This window comes from Mauremys reevesii, linkage group 8 (genome assembly GCF_016161935.1).
Source record: "Mauremys reevesii isolate NIE-2019 linkage group 8, ASM1616193v1, whole genome shotgun sequence".
Taxonomy (NCBI): Eukaryota; Metazoa; Chordata; order Testudines; family Geoemydidae; genus Mauremys; species Mauremys reevesii.
This window is the reverse complement of record NC_052630.1, coordinates 86,333,723-86,350,341: the sequence shown is the minus strand read 5'-3', so window position 1 is coordinate 86,350,341 and position 16,619 is coordinate 86,333,723. Positions and strand designations below refer to the sequence as shown.

The window sequence follows — 16,619 nt, the reverse complement described above, 5'->3', positions numbered from 1 at the left end:
CACAGGTCTTATGAGCTTTGTCCTATTTAGTTTCTCACAGAAATTTTGCCACTTTATTAAAGGGAAATTTGTCCATCCATATTAACTGGAATTTTCTATCCCTTTCATGATAAGGACATTAGGCTTTTTACTTAAGATTGTAAGGTCTTCTGGGCAGGATCTGTCTCTCTGTTATGTGTTTGCAGTGTGCCCCAGTGTTTGATTGAGAAACCTAGTCACTAGTGCAATATAAATAATAATACTAAATCTTCCTATCACCTCTAGGTTTTCAGGTTCACCACCCATTTACTTTAGTGTCAGCCCAGTAGCTTTCATGTTATGGATATCGATCCTTTAATATTTTTTTTAAGTTGTACAAGGTACTAAGAGGCTTGAAAAACAGGTGCTAAAACACATATAAATAAATCAAATTAAGGAGAGTTCTTGGATTGAGCCAAGAGCTGAATACTCCTAATCGCTACATTGCAATGATGCATCATTCTGGGAGTGATTTTGCTGGTGAGGTTTATTATAATCATGTTGCTGCCAGGGCTGTACTATCTGCAGGTAATTGCTGGAGTCTGTTTATTTAAGGAGATGTATCAAGATGTCAGTGGCACCCAGGACATGAGATGGGTGCACTTGTGTGGTGTGGTATAAATCTAACTAAAATATTTTTGCAGTGAGTTTTCATGAAGGTATTTGCCTAAAAAGCCACACACGTAAATAAAAGCAACAGCACAAAGGCATCCTTCTTTTATATCTAAATCTTTATTAGAACATACCCCAAGAGCTGTAAAACAATAAGTAACAACAAATTTCATTAAATATTAAACATTTTAGTTATCAAAGATATTTAAACAATACATTCCCAATATTTCTGCACAGCAGAAGCAAACAGGTTTTAGAGCTCAGACTGTCATGTGCTCACATTAGTTTGGTTTTGGCATGAAAATGATAAATCTCTAAAAGTCACATTAAAATGAAAAATGTGATAAGTGAAAATGACAGTTACTTCTCTCTCAACCTGTAAATTGCCTTTTTGTGATTTTACTTGTACTTATTTGAGATAAATGCTTATGGACCCTTCTGTAACATATAGTAACGGACAATCAGTTTTTATATTAGTAGCACTAGTAATTTTAAACATGAAGCACTTATATTCCAATAATCTGTATCAAAAGTTAGAAAATTAAAGGTCATTTATAAAACACTTCCAGAATAGTAAATAATCAGGCTTAAAATGAAGCATCTACTTTACATTTGGGAACCTAAAAAAAACATATATAACATTGGTGTAACAGATATCTACTAACTTCCCTTTTCATTCTATTTTAAATACCAAGGGCCCAATTCTACCCTCAATTATCTAAATACAATGGGCTATCTCTGAAGCTGAAGACAAAATAGGACACCCAGTTAAAGAGTTCAGCATCCCCTAAATTAGATTTAGAAAAGTTTACTAAAGCAAACCAAACAGTCTTGCATGATTTTCTTCTTGCAACAAAACCATTCTCTTTTACTTTCTTTTTTGGAGCATAAAATACTTATGACCTGACAACAGTAACAGGGAAATTATGCGTGCTGCAGTATTTAGCAAAAATGTCAAATGTATTTAAAATGCAGTTGATTTTATACCATTTCATTTCAACTAAGCTGGAAGAGTCTTGTTTTTCCTATCTAGCAATTTTTATTTTATGGTTTAAATTATGTATGTAAACTTTAAAATATAAGCTGGGTAATAATAATAGCCAGTAAGGCACTTTTGTCATAGAGGACACAGTTGTACAGACTGGGTGACTGGCAATAGTTTAAAGACTGAAGTTCTATACTACAATACAGAGACAATCTGTTAAGTCTAATCATTTTTATGATCATTTATTTTTAGGATATTTAAAGACTCTCTTTTTAGAATAAGCTTAATATGATGATTTCTGAAATCTTTTTACTGTCTTATACCACAATATGCAACAGGAAAACATTTCATATTTTTAAATGCTTATATTTAAAAGAATATTCAGCATCTTCAAAACATCCAAGCCACTAGAATTAAAAGCTAAATACAGCTTGAAAAAGAAACAAATCTCAGTATAAAAATGTTTGCATCTTGCGTTTTTTGTCTTTTAAACAGTTTCCTTACTAATTCTGATGGCTTTACATAGAAGCTTTGGTATAAAACATGCAAATAAAAGCCAACAATTAATACTGTGTTGGGAAGACAATGCATCAAACCAGGACTAAATCCAACACGACTGGGTGGTTACAACATTGGGTATTTTCTAATGTCTCTTGATTTCTACATTCTGCTTGTTCAAAATCTTCAAGAGAGATTTACTCATATAATAGGGTCTTTCTGCAGAGCCATCATGTCTTTCTAAATCTTCCACTAGGAGGAAGAATGGCACAAAGTAAATGATCAAAGCAGTACAATAAGAAAAGTAATAGCACCACCTACTGAACTCTTAATGCACAACGGCTCTCTTAGCTTTCTAGGTTTATTTCAATACTTGATGTTTTGGCATTTTGTTACACTGTAAACAGCTGGAATAATAATCAGCCTTTTGTCACTATATGGGCCTGTCTCTACCCTTTGAAATCAATGGGAATTTTCCCACTGACTTCAGTGGCTGTAGGATCAAAACCTATATAATAAACAATCTTAACATCCCATACTTAGCCCAATATTCCACTTCCCTAAAGTGAGGAAATACATAGTAATTAAGTTTTATCTTCATGTTAAAGCAAATAACAGAGTAAAGTGCCGAATTCACTGAATTCACTGGGACTGCGTAGGTCATAAATTGGCAGAATTTGGCCTAAAGGATTAGTTAGGAATCATTATAATAATCCACCTTAAACATTCTTTTAAAAGTATGATTTAATTTGCAAATTAATATTTGTATTAATTTCTGCCTACATAATTCCAAAATATTCAGTTCTCTTTTACCCATTTTAATTTTAAATAATTTTTAAAAAGTATTTCAGCTGATTGACTGCAGAATTTAAGCGATATTGCTTTGCATTTTCACAGTTCTCTTAATTGCTTCATTTTAAAAAATGGCTTTTAAATGCTCTTCTCAGAAACACTGTTCATTTATAGTCTAAATTAATTCTCACAAAATAGTAATGAATGGAGGAACTTTATAATATATATATATGGTATATAAACAATTCAGTTTAAAACTTTTAGAAATTCTTCTAGCAAATGCATAGGTTTATTAAAAAAAACTTCTAATCATATGACTATTATTACTATTTCTATTATGTCATATTCATATTCTATTATGTCATATTAAACTCTACAGTTACATTCATATGGCAAAAAGCGCACTGTACTCAGAAATACGCTTTTTCAGTAGAGCACCCAGTAAAACTCTTCAATCCACTGCAGAACTGAGCTCTGCTCAGTCTTTCTAGGTGCCAATTAATGAACTAATTACAGTACCATCCTATATTACATTGGGGTCTGATCCAGAATAGCAGATCAGCAGGTGATGGAATGATTGCACACAGCCCAAACAGTTCATTCTAGCCTAAATTTTCAAAAGAGCCTTGCATTTTTGCTTCTCAATTTTTGGATACCCAATTTGAAAAGCCTTGTAAAAGAGCCTGGTTTTCAAAGAGCGGGTGTTCAGCACTTTCTGAAAGCCAGGCTCCTTTAAAGTGTCTCAAGATGGACACTCAAAAATCAAGGCCTTCACAAGCGCTAGTCACTTTTGAAAGTATAGGCCACGTGATCTCAAGATCCTTCCATTCCCCAGGAGTTACTCCAAACATATGGGGGGAATAACTCATCTGTAGTCAACTGATTCAACCTATGGCTAGTATTAATAAACAAAATTACTTAGGCATGATGGGAACTTCCTGCTCCCCTCCCATTCACCCAAGTGCAGGATGGAGGAAGGCCCTCCTTTAATCTCTGTTGTATTATACCAACTCTTGTTTCTTGGTTGACCTTGGGAATGGAGCTGTCCTCCAAAGAGCAAAGTATGGGCTCTTAAAAATTCTTTCCCATATGAGTGAATCTTCAGCAAACTGGAAAAGAACCTGCTCCTGTGTTCTGACGCTGAGGTTCTCATTGAACTCCAGGAGCTCAATTTCTGTAATAGCAACAAAGCTGGATGATGTTGCCAATTCCACCCTTGTTAAGTGGACTGCCATGGAATACTTAATTCAAAATTCTGTAGCCCATGAAAGTTAGAACGTAGCCTCACTGGCTTTGGATCTCTGGATGCTCATGGGACGCTGGCCCATTGGGCCCCCTTAAACTTTACAACAATTATTCTACATTAGTATTTAAATAGGTTAAAGTATTTTTATCCCCATTCACAAAAGTAACATCACCTTGAAAGGTTACCCCATTCTGCCTACTTACAGTAATCATGTATTCTTTGTATTACTCTTCATTATGCTCAGATAAAATGTAGGGCTGATCCTGTGAGCCCTGCACAAGCGGAACTGTCATTGACTTCAGTGGTAGTTCCATGCACAGAAGGCTTGCAGAATTTGGGTTTTAGGGCTTGCCTATACAGCACCAGATGGGTGTGATTTATAAAACCCTCTAACGTATTACATTCTAACAGCCCCGTTAGACCCTGCTGGTGTGCTCTAAAAGGTACCTAGTTTGCCTTAACATAGTCCTTTTACAGTGTATCAGCAGGTCTACACAGGGCAGTTAGGGTGCAACACATTAAAATGTGTTACAAATCACACCCCTCTAGTGTGCTTTGCTGGCACCATGTAGATAAGCCCTTAGTGTAATACTAATATGTATTACACCAATAATATAAAGCTACTACTAGTCTTTGCATTTATAACCATGCAATTTTAATGATTTAAACATACACTAAACAAACCCTGGCTCCTTGGTCTAAATAGTTAGTGTTCTGCTTTATCAGGTGAGAGACTCAGATTTTATTTCTAGCCCTGGCCACTTACTCCATGGGCTAACAGGAGCTGAGAGTCCCACAGAGACAATGCATTCAGCCTGTGGAAGTAGGGAGGAAGCCCACCTGGATGGACACAGGAAATAAGAATTCACTGGAGCTTATAGAGGGCCATGAAGACCTGCCTCTAAGGAAAATGGCTGTGTTTCAGTTTTTCCTTTCCATACTGCAGATGGAGCTCAACCTCAACATCATGTAGAATAAAATCATAGAACCATTAGGCACAGGGGATACTAATACAAGGGCATCTCCCATTCACATCAGCTGAGAGCTATACATATTTCATCTTGCACCAGATAGAAATAGAAAGTTTGCGGGAACCACAAACCATGTTCTTCAAGTACAGTGGAACACTCCTTCAATGGTGGTTAATGTTTAACCCAACTTCTGTTCTAAAAGGAGTTTTGTTACAACAGATTTCACTATAAAGCAGTTTTAGCTGTAGTCTACTTTACCTACCTTCTTTGAGACTGAACCTGTGTGATACCCTTTCTCATTTATTAACATATACGGTTTGTAAAGGAGGTGATCAAAAGATCTATGTAGGGAACTATTAGTACATATATAATCACAGTTTAAATAGCTGTCAACCAGCTTGTACAGTAAAAATACAACCATAGCACCATATTTACAAATTTAGTACCATCTGCTGGTTTGCTAGAGTCTCTTGATCTATTTTTATGGCTAATTAGGTTACATTGTAGTGCTTTCAAAAATTGCCTGAATATCGTTTACAAAGATACACTTATAAAAAAAGAAATGTTATCAAAACAGCTGTCATTTGAAACAGCAACCTGTGTTACAAAAGTTATTAAAACACCATTAGCTATGGATAAAAAATTATTCAAATTTACATTTTCCTTTTTCATAGGCACTCTATAAACTAAAACGTGGCCTTGTTTCACAGCTCTTAATTTAAGCATTTCCCTATCTAGTTAGATGTTACCAAACTGCTAATGATTTTAGATACAAGCAAAAAGAAAAAGAATCACCCATCAACCAGAAGCATCATTTACAGTTTTAACTTTTGCCTAGTTTATACATATCCCACTTAAAAGTGACATTGTTTTGATTTCCAGCAATTTTTTAAAGTTATCCCATTGCCTTCTTAGGGCTTAGTTCCTTCTTTCCCAGAATTCGGTGCAGGCTAGCTGACATGTAGTATGGTTTTGCTGTGGATCCATCGTTTCTTTCCAAATCTTCACCTGAATTTGCATCAGCAAAAGCAGCAAAGCAGCAAGCAGCAGTGCAATCAAACAAAAAATGAACAAACATAAAAGGGTAGAGAATTGAACAAGGGAAAAAGCAGAAAAAACAACATTAGAAAATCTGATACCAGACAATTTAGTTGTGCTGTTAAGTTGCTGGTGGACACTGGAAAAAGCACCAAGTTCCACTTTTTTCCAAATCAGAGGAGGTTTTACACCAAAACAGACAAACATCAGTGGATGGCTACACTGACATTCTAAAGTTATGCACATCAATCCTTTTAATTCTTCCAGTTCTTTTGTTTAAAAATTGCACTGGACTTTTCAGAAGGGCTCAGCACACACAACTAGGGCCAGAAGAGCCTGTGGGTGTTTAGTTTTTTGAAAATCTGGCCAAAAGTGTCATATAAGAAACTACTGGGTTTTGAGCACTTTTGAAAATCCATCCCTAAAAGGAAGCAGAGCTCTTTTGAAAATCTGACCCCATAAGTGCACAGTTTTGCTCCCATAATACACAGCTGTATATGACATGGGAAGCAGAGTGGAATGTAAGTTTTGAATAATGGCATGGAGACTCAGAGTTTTGCCATATAAGGAAAGAAACCTACAAGAAAATATTAATTTTCCCATTAATTTTAATGCATTTCCTTCTACTTTCCCTCTCCCCCAAAAGAGACATTAAACAGTGAATGAACTAGCGAAAACTAGGAGATATCTTCAGAGCTGTGACATGAGTTACTGGTGGTTATTAATATTATACCTCAGATTATAAAAGAATGATTTGTACTCTTCTAAAGAATGCTCAAGACTGAATAGATTTGCTGTGCCTCGACTGCACTAATAAACTGTAATCTTTTGCATGTATGTACAGACGTTTTCATGCAAGGATCCCAAACAGTTTGCAAAGATAGATGAACATTTTACTGATAGGGAAAATGAGATGTCGAGCCATGTGATCTGCATGGGGCTGCTTGTGCAGATCATTTTGCAGGATTCAGCCTAAATGTCACACAATGAGTCACTGGCACAGCTCAAAATAAAAAAATTAATGTCTCCTGACATCTAATTCTCTGCTCCAAGACAAACAGCTAGTGCATCTAAGTCTTGTGATCAAATGGAGAAGGAAACTGATTGATTCTTGTGAGCCTCTAAACACCTCCCCTCTGATTCCTCTCACATATCAATGGATTATTCCTGATTTACACTGCTGTGAAAGGAGAAACAGGGCCCACTGCAATAAATAAATATAGATGGTTATTAAAGGTGGTAGAAGGTGGTCAGGAAATGGTTCTGATTTACTTTATTCTGTGTCCCCCACATGCCAGTGTGCTCCAAGTCCTGTGTCACTGGCATTCTGGCCTGTTCCAAGGGAACGGAGGCTCCAGGCGGCAAGGGTTGAGCTTGGGGTCCAATTCACTACTTTGTTTCTAACAATGGGGCGAGATTTCAGAGGAGTTAGAGAATTTATCCAGATGGAGGTGGGGGAGGCGATTAAGCCCTTAGTCGTGCTTACGTGCCTCAAGCTCCCACTGCCACAATGTGCATTTAGGAACCCTTGACCATAGGGACTATTTGACTAGTTAACACAGTCAAATAATACAACCAGATGCAATGTTGACCAATGCAATATACTCCTGCTCTGACCTGCCAAGGTCTACTCTACTGCTCCCATTACAGTAAAATCCAAAATTTTATTAAGTCTCGCAAATGGAATGAGTTGCCTTTAGTGAGCACACCTTGTTCTTATAATTAGGGTCCAAACTGAGACCAATTGATTTCTCTGGTAATTTGAGCATCCTCTGAACAAGAAGTCAAACATGCCCCGAACCGTCTCCCTTTCAAGAGTCAGCAACTGTTTGTTATGGAGTCACAAGAGACTGACAGTTTTAAAATGGTATTTTAAGGTAATTTCATGTTAAGTCAGCATGAAGCTTTTGTCGTTATTAGTATGAAACCAAAAGGACATTAGCCTTTTATCAGCCACATAAAAGCATTTGCTGGAGAACACTTGAGTGCAAAGCCCATTGACATTAGTAAGACACGTGAGTGAATTGTCGCTGGACAAGTCTGGTTACAAAACACCCAGAAGCAAAGTGTTAGTAAAAATTAGGAAACATTTAATAAACAAAAAGCTAGATGCCCCAGTGAGCCCCAGATACATTTCATTAGCTTGGCAAATAGGCTAATGAAGGCATATCTGATCACTGAGCTTTACAAGCCCCTTGGTACTAAAATTAAATGGCCTGTATTAAGAACAGCAGCAATTCCTTGTTCCCACAATATGCCAGCATGTCACATTAATTCTGTAAGGAAACTGACAAGATGACTCTTTACCTGCATGTCATCAGAAGAAGAGTGTCAATGAAAGAGAACTCAATACTTACAAAAGCAGAGGAAAAGTGTATCAACGCACATTGCATAGACACTGAAGAACCCATGTGCAATTAGATAAGAGCCAATAATGACAGTCTGCAAAAAAAACCAAACACATACATTTGACACCATCATGGCAACATCACCTCAAAGAACAAGAACAAACAAAAACTTAGTCTGTTAAACCAACAGAAAAGGATTTATTTACAGTTTCATAATTCTGCAGTAGTCTTGCTGCTGAGGCAAAAGATCACAGATTAAAGTCACTGTGAGGTGACATACACCTGTTACCAATTTCTAAGATGGCAACTTGGAATCATGTTGTTCCTAGTGCAGGAAAACCCACAAAAGGGCTAAGAAACTCTGTTTCAGTTCATGGAGTTCTCTCAGATTGCCCCTTCAAGAGAGAGGGCCCACCACCCAACCTGCAGCTATCCCCAGATCTATGAGGGAATCCACAGGGAAAAGATTTACATAGGAGTAGGATGACCAGATAGCAAATGTTTAAAATCGGGACGGGGGTGGGGGGTAATAGGAGCCTATATAAGAAAAAAAGACCCCAAAATCGGGACTGTCCCTATAAAATCGGGACATCTGGTCACCCTACATAGGAGCCAAGTGCTTTCTCTCTGCTCTGTAGACCTCATCCTTTAGGAAGACATGCTGCAATTGGTTCCCCATTGTCTACCCCAGTGCTGTGTGTGGAGGTTTGTGCAGAGCTGGCATGGAGCCTAATTCTCCTGCACACAGAAGGTGCAAGTCCCTGGAGGCTCACTGCAGCACCATAATGGTACAAAGCTACCTGAACTGAGTCAGGGAGGGATGGAGTTTGGCAGAGCTGGCTAGCCACAGAAGAGGATGCTGCGCCCATTGACAGGATGGTGGAGATGCAGTTGCCAGTAAGTGCTCCCCAAGAACTGACCCAGAGCTGCCCCTCAAAACTCTCACAGTGTCCTAAGAATGTAAACTGCATCCTTACCAACAGGGGTACCCAGTAGTAATTTAATGTTGGTGTTTCTTGTGTGAACACTGATATTCTGTGTGTGAAGAAAAAGAAGGCTAGAACACCTGTAAGAAGCACAGAGCACAGGCCATTACTTATTCACATAGCTATCTGGGACTTCAACACTCATGAGGAATGGGTAAGACAAGAACAGCTGAAAACAGACTCAGGAGGTTCTGAGCAATAAATCTCTAGATATCAATTATCCCCAGGATCTGTATTCTGACTAGAACAGAAATGGCATATAAATGCCTTATCATAAAGATACTTGTGGGGCCAGGAAGACTTGACTCAATTGTTTTATTTCATGAGTCAGACTGGGTTTTATATCAAAACTAATAAATAAGAATATATGATACAATAAAATATATGATCATAAAAAAGACCATCAGACTGATCTTGAACAAAAATAAATTAAAAGACATACGTGAGCAAAAGCCTGTGGCTTTAGCTTTCACCTCTTGGATGAATATTTAACTATTTGAGATTAAAAATAGAAATGGCATAGCTATTGATAAATACACTTAATGATAAATCTAGAGTTACATAAATTCATTCATCATCATATCTGTGCTACGCAGAACAGAAAAGGCATGTTAATGAATTATCCTACAGAATGTATCCTTAAGGAGGAGGAAAACATGAATCGATTTCAGCATTTCATGGCTCACATTTCAGAGACAAGTATCAGAGGGGTAGCCGTGTTAGTCCGGATCTGTAAAAAGCAGCAAAGAGTCCTGTGGCACCTTATAGACTAACAGATGTATTGGGGCATAAGCTTTCATGGGTGAATACTGTGTCTGACAAAGTGGGTATTCACCCACAAAAGCTTATGCCCCAATATATTTGTTAGTCTATAAGGTGCCACAGGACTCTTTGCTGCTTTTTACATTTCAGAGAGAGTTTCAAATCACATTTGCCTTCCCATTTTGAAAGTCAGTCTATAGTAATGACAAAAACATTGCAGATTTGGTCTCAATTCTAATTTTCGTCTGCTGGTAAAAAAATAATCCATTTAGGATTTTTTTTAAAAAAAATACACAAAATATAAAAGATGGGCATCAATGAAATCATGTTTTGAAACGTGAAAAGTTTAAAAGGCTTGAAGGGGACACAGTCAACTTGAATTTTTGAAATGGACCAATTAAAAAAAAATCAGTTGTCTGCCGCAGCACACTGAACAGTATGTACTGACTTTTATTAGTATGAAAGGAAAAACTGTAAAAACGTTAGGTTTTGTCTGCTCCCTGGCTTGTGTTTGGAAGGGTCCTTTGAATAGGCCTGAATGCAACACTACAAAAGATGCTCAGGCCCACCCCATCTCTCCGTACACACACTTGCATGCAGCTTGCTGACAGTTCAGTTTCAGTTACAGTGCTGCTGTTGCTGCTGATAAATACCCACTTGCACGGTCTGAGGAAGAATGTGCACCTGTAACACACTGGGGATGGTATACTACAGGTTCCCCTCTCTGCCAGATCCGCAGAGGATATGAGTCTGTTACAGTCCAAGGCAAACTACTTTAGTTCAAGGTGTAGAGGTTTATGCTTTTAGTTCTGGAGGTCCCCAGTTCAATCCCCAGTGTGTCAACTAAGATGGCAGCCATCACACACCCACACGAGAACAGTGGAAGTGACTATACAAAAAATACTGTCAAATGCACAAAGTAAGATGAAAAAAGAGAGGGAAAACATGCTTCTTTGGGCTCAATCCTGCAATTCTTTGCTCATGTGATTAGTGCTTATGGTATCAAGGTTTGCAAGAGCAAGTCCTTGACGTGTTGTCTGAGCACAGAAGTTTAGCACTTTCTAGGCTAGTAGGGAATAAGAATCAACATTACATTGACATAACTGACTTACCTACACCACCAGCAACGAGAAGTTTCCCAAGGAACAACAAGAAATCTGTAACTTTGTCCAGCACCGCAACTCTATTCAACAGAGGACAAACGGTGTTTGAGCACCTCAAAACAGAACATCTCTACTCTTCATATTCCATGAAATCCATGGAAAGTTGATTAAATTGGCTCAGAAAGGTCATTGTCTTGAACTGGTCCTTTGGCCAACAATATAACAATGCAAGAAATCAACATGGAGACAATACAGGAGGGTAGCATTTTAGAATTCTGGTTATTAAATGCCCAGTCTTGTGAGGGGCTAAGGACCTTTGACTTCTAACGAAATCAATGAGAGGTGAGAGCACTCAGCACATTGCTGAACAGGGCCATATGACAGCAAAACTGCTGACAGCATTTGAAAACTATTAATTGGGTGTTGCTCTGTTGATAAAGAAATTAGCATATTTCTCCTTTTCTTCATAGCAGGATCCTGGGCAGGCCAGCCCTAGCAGGAGGTGAACTGGCACCAAAACGTAGGAGACCCAGCATTCGTACATGCTGTCAGTAGACTTTTGTCCATTTCATTCACTCCTTGCTAGCCACATGGTCTCTGCTTTCAGAATGCACTGAAACCTCAAGGCTTTGTTGAGGTGTCTCAGCACAGCAGGAGGCAATCTCAAAGCAGGGAATCAGCCCCAGGTGAATGAATGCTAGGAGTCAGAAAAATTGACAGTAAGTCTGCATTGCTCAGTCTTCCTTGTAATCAGACTGAAAACAACAGGAAGGAAAAGAAGCCAGAATGGGGGCTTATTGCAGGGAGCCTCTGATCAAAATCCTGCCTGACTCATGGCATGGAATTGAGACTTGTATTGTGAGACACTTGACAACAATGAAGGCTATGTATATGGTAATGTAATGTACCAGCATGAAATAAACATTCAACAACCAAATTAAAGGAAACAAACCATCATTAGCCTGTCAGAGTTAGGAATTAGAGCTAGACTATACGGAGTAGAAAATCCTAATTCAAAATAATACAAGATTTGCCTGGCTCCTAGCTATTGCTCTTGGTGATTAAGAGCAATAGCATAAGGGAGAGGAGTGGAAGCGATAGCCAGGGCTATGATTTTGTCATGGAGGTCATGGTAATCATGAATTTAAGTAAAGTCTGTGAAGTCTTGGAAATGGCTGTAAAAACATATTTGACTAGGCCCCAAATCGAGTAGTGCTGCAACCTGGTGTACGGCATCACAGTACCAATCAGGTTGGGCCCATCTGCCTTCATCTACGGAGGGCCGGACAGGCCAAACCTAAATAGTGCTGCGACCCTGTGTGCCAGGTTGTAATGCCCAGCTCTGCAGACAAGAGCTGCTGCTGCAGGGTGAGTACAAGTCAGCAGGAGCGCCGCCAGCTTTTTTGGTGCACTAGGCAGTGGAAGGTCCTGCCCCCGAAATGGCACCCCCGACAGAGGCGGTGGAAGGTCCCGCCCTCAAAATACTGCCAACGACTGGGGCGGCCGAAGATCCTGCTGCCGCGGTCACCGCCCCCCAAATGTTAGTGCCCTGCCTAGGTCGCCTAATGGGTTGCGCCGGCCCTGCAAGTCAGGCTTGCACTCCAAACTCCCCCCAAGACACATACCTCTGGGGCTATCTTTCAGCATCCCGCACTGTACTCTTGTGAAAAATACATTAGATCGCTGATCTGATCTCAGACCTCTGCCACGAAATTTACTAAAGAGACAAGGTGGGTGAGGTAATATCTTTTATTGCACCAACTTCTGTTGGTGAAAGAGACAAGCTTTCAAGCTACAGGCCTTGTCCACACTACATAGTTAGGCTGACATAAGCCACCTTGCATTGACCTAGTTGTGCATGTATCTAGATTTAAATTTGTCTCCCACTGATCTAAGTGGCTTGTTACAGCAATGAGCAGTGGTGAGCCATGGTCGATGTACTGAGGTCGATGCAATGCGACTGTTACTTATGTCAAACAACAGACCTCCAGCAGCTGTACCACAATGCCAGACACTGATTGCTCTGGTCACAATTGATAGCTCCATTGCCCAGGATCATTGAAACCGGAAGGTCTCTTTCCCCTTTAAAATCCTGCACATTTTTGAAATGCGTTTTCCTGATTATCCAGCCTGGTGAGCACACCTAGCAGTTCTCCATTGTTGTGTGCAACTGCCCAGCTGGCCATGCCGGCTACACACTCCAGATGCGCTCAGGCTTGGAGTAGACAGGAGATATTGGATCTCCTGGCCTGTAGGAAGAAGACGCTGTGCAAGCACAGCTATGGACCAGTCACAGAAACATGGATATCTATGAGCAGATTGCTCAGGGGATGCAGGAGAAGGGGTACAACAGGGATCAGCCGCAGTGCCTTGTGAAAGCAAAGGAACTGCAGCAGGCATATCAGAAGGCCAGGGAGACAAACTGTCCATCTGGTGCTGAGCCACAGACCTGCCATTTTTACAAAGAGCTGCATGCTGAACTCGGCAAAGACCCCACTACCACCCTGCAGAACACCTTGTGGATACCTCCAAGGAGCCCAAGTCACGGGATCCTGGTGTGAACAGTGAGGAGGAGATGGAGGAGGATGGGGGACATGTGACCAGGAGATCCAGCTATGGCACAAGCCAGGACCTGTTTGAGACTCCACCCATCCAGTCAGTCCTGGCAGTTGAGCATGGACGAGCCCAGTGCAGGGGAAAGAACCTCAGGTAAGTGTGCTATTGCCCTATACGTATAGTTTCATGCAACCGAGAAATTTCCTCCTCATTTCCCTCCCCCTTGTGGGCCTTACTCACTCTGGCCAGTGCTGTGAGTGGTGCCATGCACAAGTACCCTACAGCAGAAGTGTGCACAAGCATGTCTGGTTTAACAAGGAAAGGGGGAAGTTCTGACTCTTAACTTTCGCTTTCCATTGTGACTATATTGACAATAGTACCTCTGTATGTTTTATCTGCAGCTACTGCTGTTGTGGTCTTGAGGGGTTTCCCCTTCCATACCCATGGAATGCCTGAGCCACTTACAGAAGAGAAAGAAGAGGACTAGGGATGACATGTTCAGTGAGATCCTGCAAGTCAGTGAATCATATCATGGCAAAGGGCCTGGAAGGTAAACATGGCAGACATCCTGGAGAAGGAAAGATCATACAGGGTTTTGGGCCAAGAGTCCCAGGAGAGGGAGATTCACCAGGACATAATGGCACTTCTCCAGATGCTACAGATTCAACAATCACAGGATCACCTCCCTTTGCAGTCCACAGAAAACTCCATTACAGCATCTCCCTATATTCCCCTCAACATTCCAGGTGGTGTCAGGGGCCATATCCCTACCCCATCACTTCACCCCAGGGGACATTAAGGACAACCACAGCATCACATAAACTGACCTGTGAAATCCACAGTTGCAGTATGTGTAGGTAAAATGGACATGAATGTTCTTTCCCCTTGTTAAGTTCTGATCCATTAATTTATTAAGTTCTTAATGTATTTGCTGTTAGATTGCACAGATTTTTCTTTGCACTAGTTTTGTTACTAAACAAAACTCGAAAATAATTAATCTTTATTAGTTCACAGCATATGCTGCAGAGTGCCTAGGAGTTCTGAAAGCAGCCACTTGTTGTATAGTGTGATACAACTCTTAGGACCAGTGACATACACAGGCTAATAATCACAAATGTACACTGTAAAAATTAATAGGTGCATTGAAAGTGTTATATTCATAGATGTGCACCAAGCACCATACAACTCCTAACAGGCCTCAGAACAGCAGGGCCAGGTAGAGCACAGTACACCACAACCCATCATTGTTGGTTGCTGTTAAAGTGCTCTTCCAAGCTTCCCTGAGTCCTATAGCTCCATGCTGAGCTTTTCTAATAGCCCTTGTGTCTGGCTGTTCAAACTCAGCAGACAGCTGCTCCACCTCTGCTCTCCACCCTGGTGGCAACTTTTCCACTTTTCTTCACAGTTATTATGTAGGACACCACAGGCAGCTAAAACCACTGGGATGGGTTTTTTTCCACTGAGATTCAATAGTATGAGTAAACAATGCCAGCATCCTTTCAATCTACCAAAAGTGCATTCTACTGTCATTCTGCACCTGCTGAGCCAGTAGTTGAATCTTTCCTTGGTGCTACCAAGGGGAGCAAGGGATAGGCTGGGTACCCCAGGATCACTACAAGTATTTCAATATTGTCAATCGTAATCTGCTGGTCAGGAGAGAACGTCCCTGCTTCTAGCTTTCTGAACAGTCCTGTGCTCTGAAAGATGCTAGTGTCATGCATCTTCCCTGATCAGCCCACACTGATGTCAGTGAAGCATCCCTGGTGATCAACCAATGCTTGCATAACTATAGAAAAGTAGCCCTTTCTGTTGATGTACTCTGTGGCAAGGTGGTCTGGTGCCAAAATAGGGACATGTGTGCCATCTATTGCTCCACTGCACTTCAGGAACCCCTTTGCTGCAGATCCATCCACTATGTCCTGCATATTGCCAGGAGGAGACAATTAATGGCCCTGCACACTTGCATGACAATGTCCCCCACGATGGATTTGCCAACTCTGAAATGATTTCCCACTGAGTAATCCAGCATTGCAAGTTTCCACAGTGCCATTGCCACTCACTTCTTCACTGTCAGCGTAGCTTTCATTCTGATGTCCCTGCGCTGGAGTGCTGGGGTCAGCTCAGCACACAGATCCAGGAATGTGGCCTTGTGCATCCAAAAGTTCTGCAGCCACTGCTCATCATCCCAAGCCTGCATTATGATGCTATCCCACCAGTCAGTGCTAGTTTCTCAAGCTCAGAAGTGGCACTCCACCATCTGCAGCTCCTCCATGAATGCCACCAACAACCCTGAAATGGTTCTTGCTATGTCTCACAGCAACCTGTCCTCCAAGAAATTGTCATGTTCTGCCCTGATTTAGTTATTCTTATGGCTCTGCAAATGCTGGAGGATCATGCATCCTATGCTTGCAATGCTTATGACAATAGTGCAGAGCTGTTTAGGCTCCATGCTTCCATCAGAGAGGGCAAACTGAGAGGAGGGCTGCACAAGTTTGTGGGAGTTTTAAAAAGGGGCAAGAAAATTATGGGATACAAGTGACATTATGGGACGGAGACAACTGCACGCTGGGAACTTGACCCCTGGCCCCAATCACCCATGTGACTTATGTCTGCCCAACCCTGCATTGCCTAATCTCCCCAAAAGACAGTGTGCTGGATGGTGGTGGGTTGCACATTGGGATACCTACCCATGGTGCATTGCATT

General features: G+C 40.6%; 1 protein-coding gene across 4 annotated transcripts in view; it reads right to left on the bottom strand.

The window, feature by feature from the left end:
• Positions 1 to 731: 731 nt before the first annotated feature.
• Positions 732 to 16,619, bottom strand: part of SLC44A5 (solute carrier family 44 member 5) — a 200,862-nt gene continuing 184,974 nt past the window's right edge. For 3 of the 4 annotated variants that reach the window (XM_039484187.1, XM_039484190.1, XM_039484188.1), the window contains exons 19-22: positions 11,369 to 11,439; positions 9,486 to 9,574; positions 8,518 to 8,602; positions 732 to 6,130 (exon numbers count right to left, since the gene is read on the bottom strand). In XM_039484187.1, coding sequence (XP_039340121.1) covers positions 6,018 to 6,130; positions 8,518 to 8,602; positions 9,486 to 9,574; positions 11,369 to 11,439 — 358 coding nt within the window. In that variant the 3' untranslated portion in view covers positions 732 to 6,017. The remainder of the gene's footprint in view (positions 6,131 to 8,517; positions 8,603 to 9,485; positions 9,575 to 11,368; positions 11,440 to 16,619) is intronic. The other variant, XM_039484189.1, reaches the window with a different exon arrangement.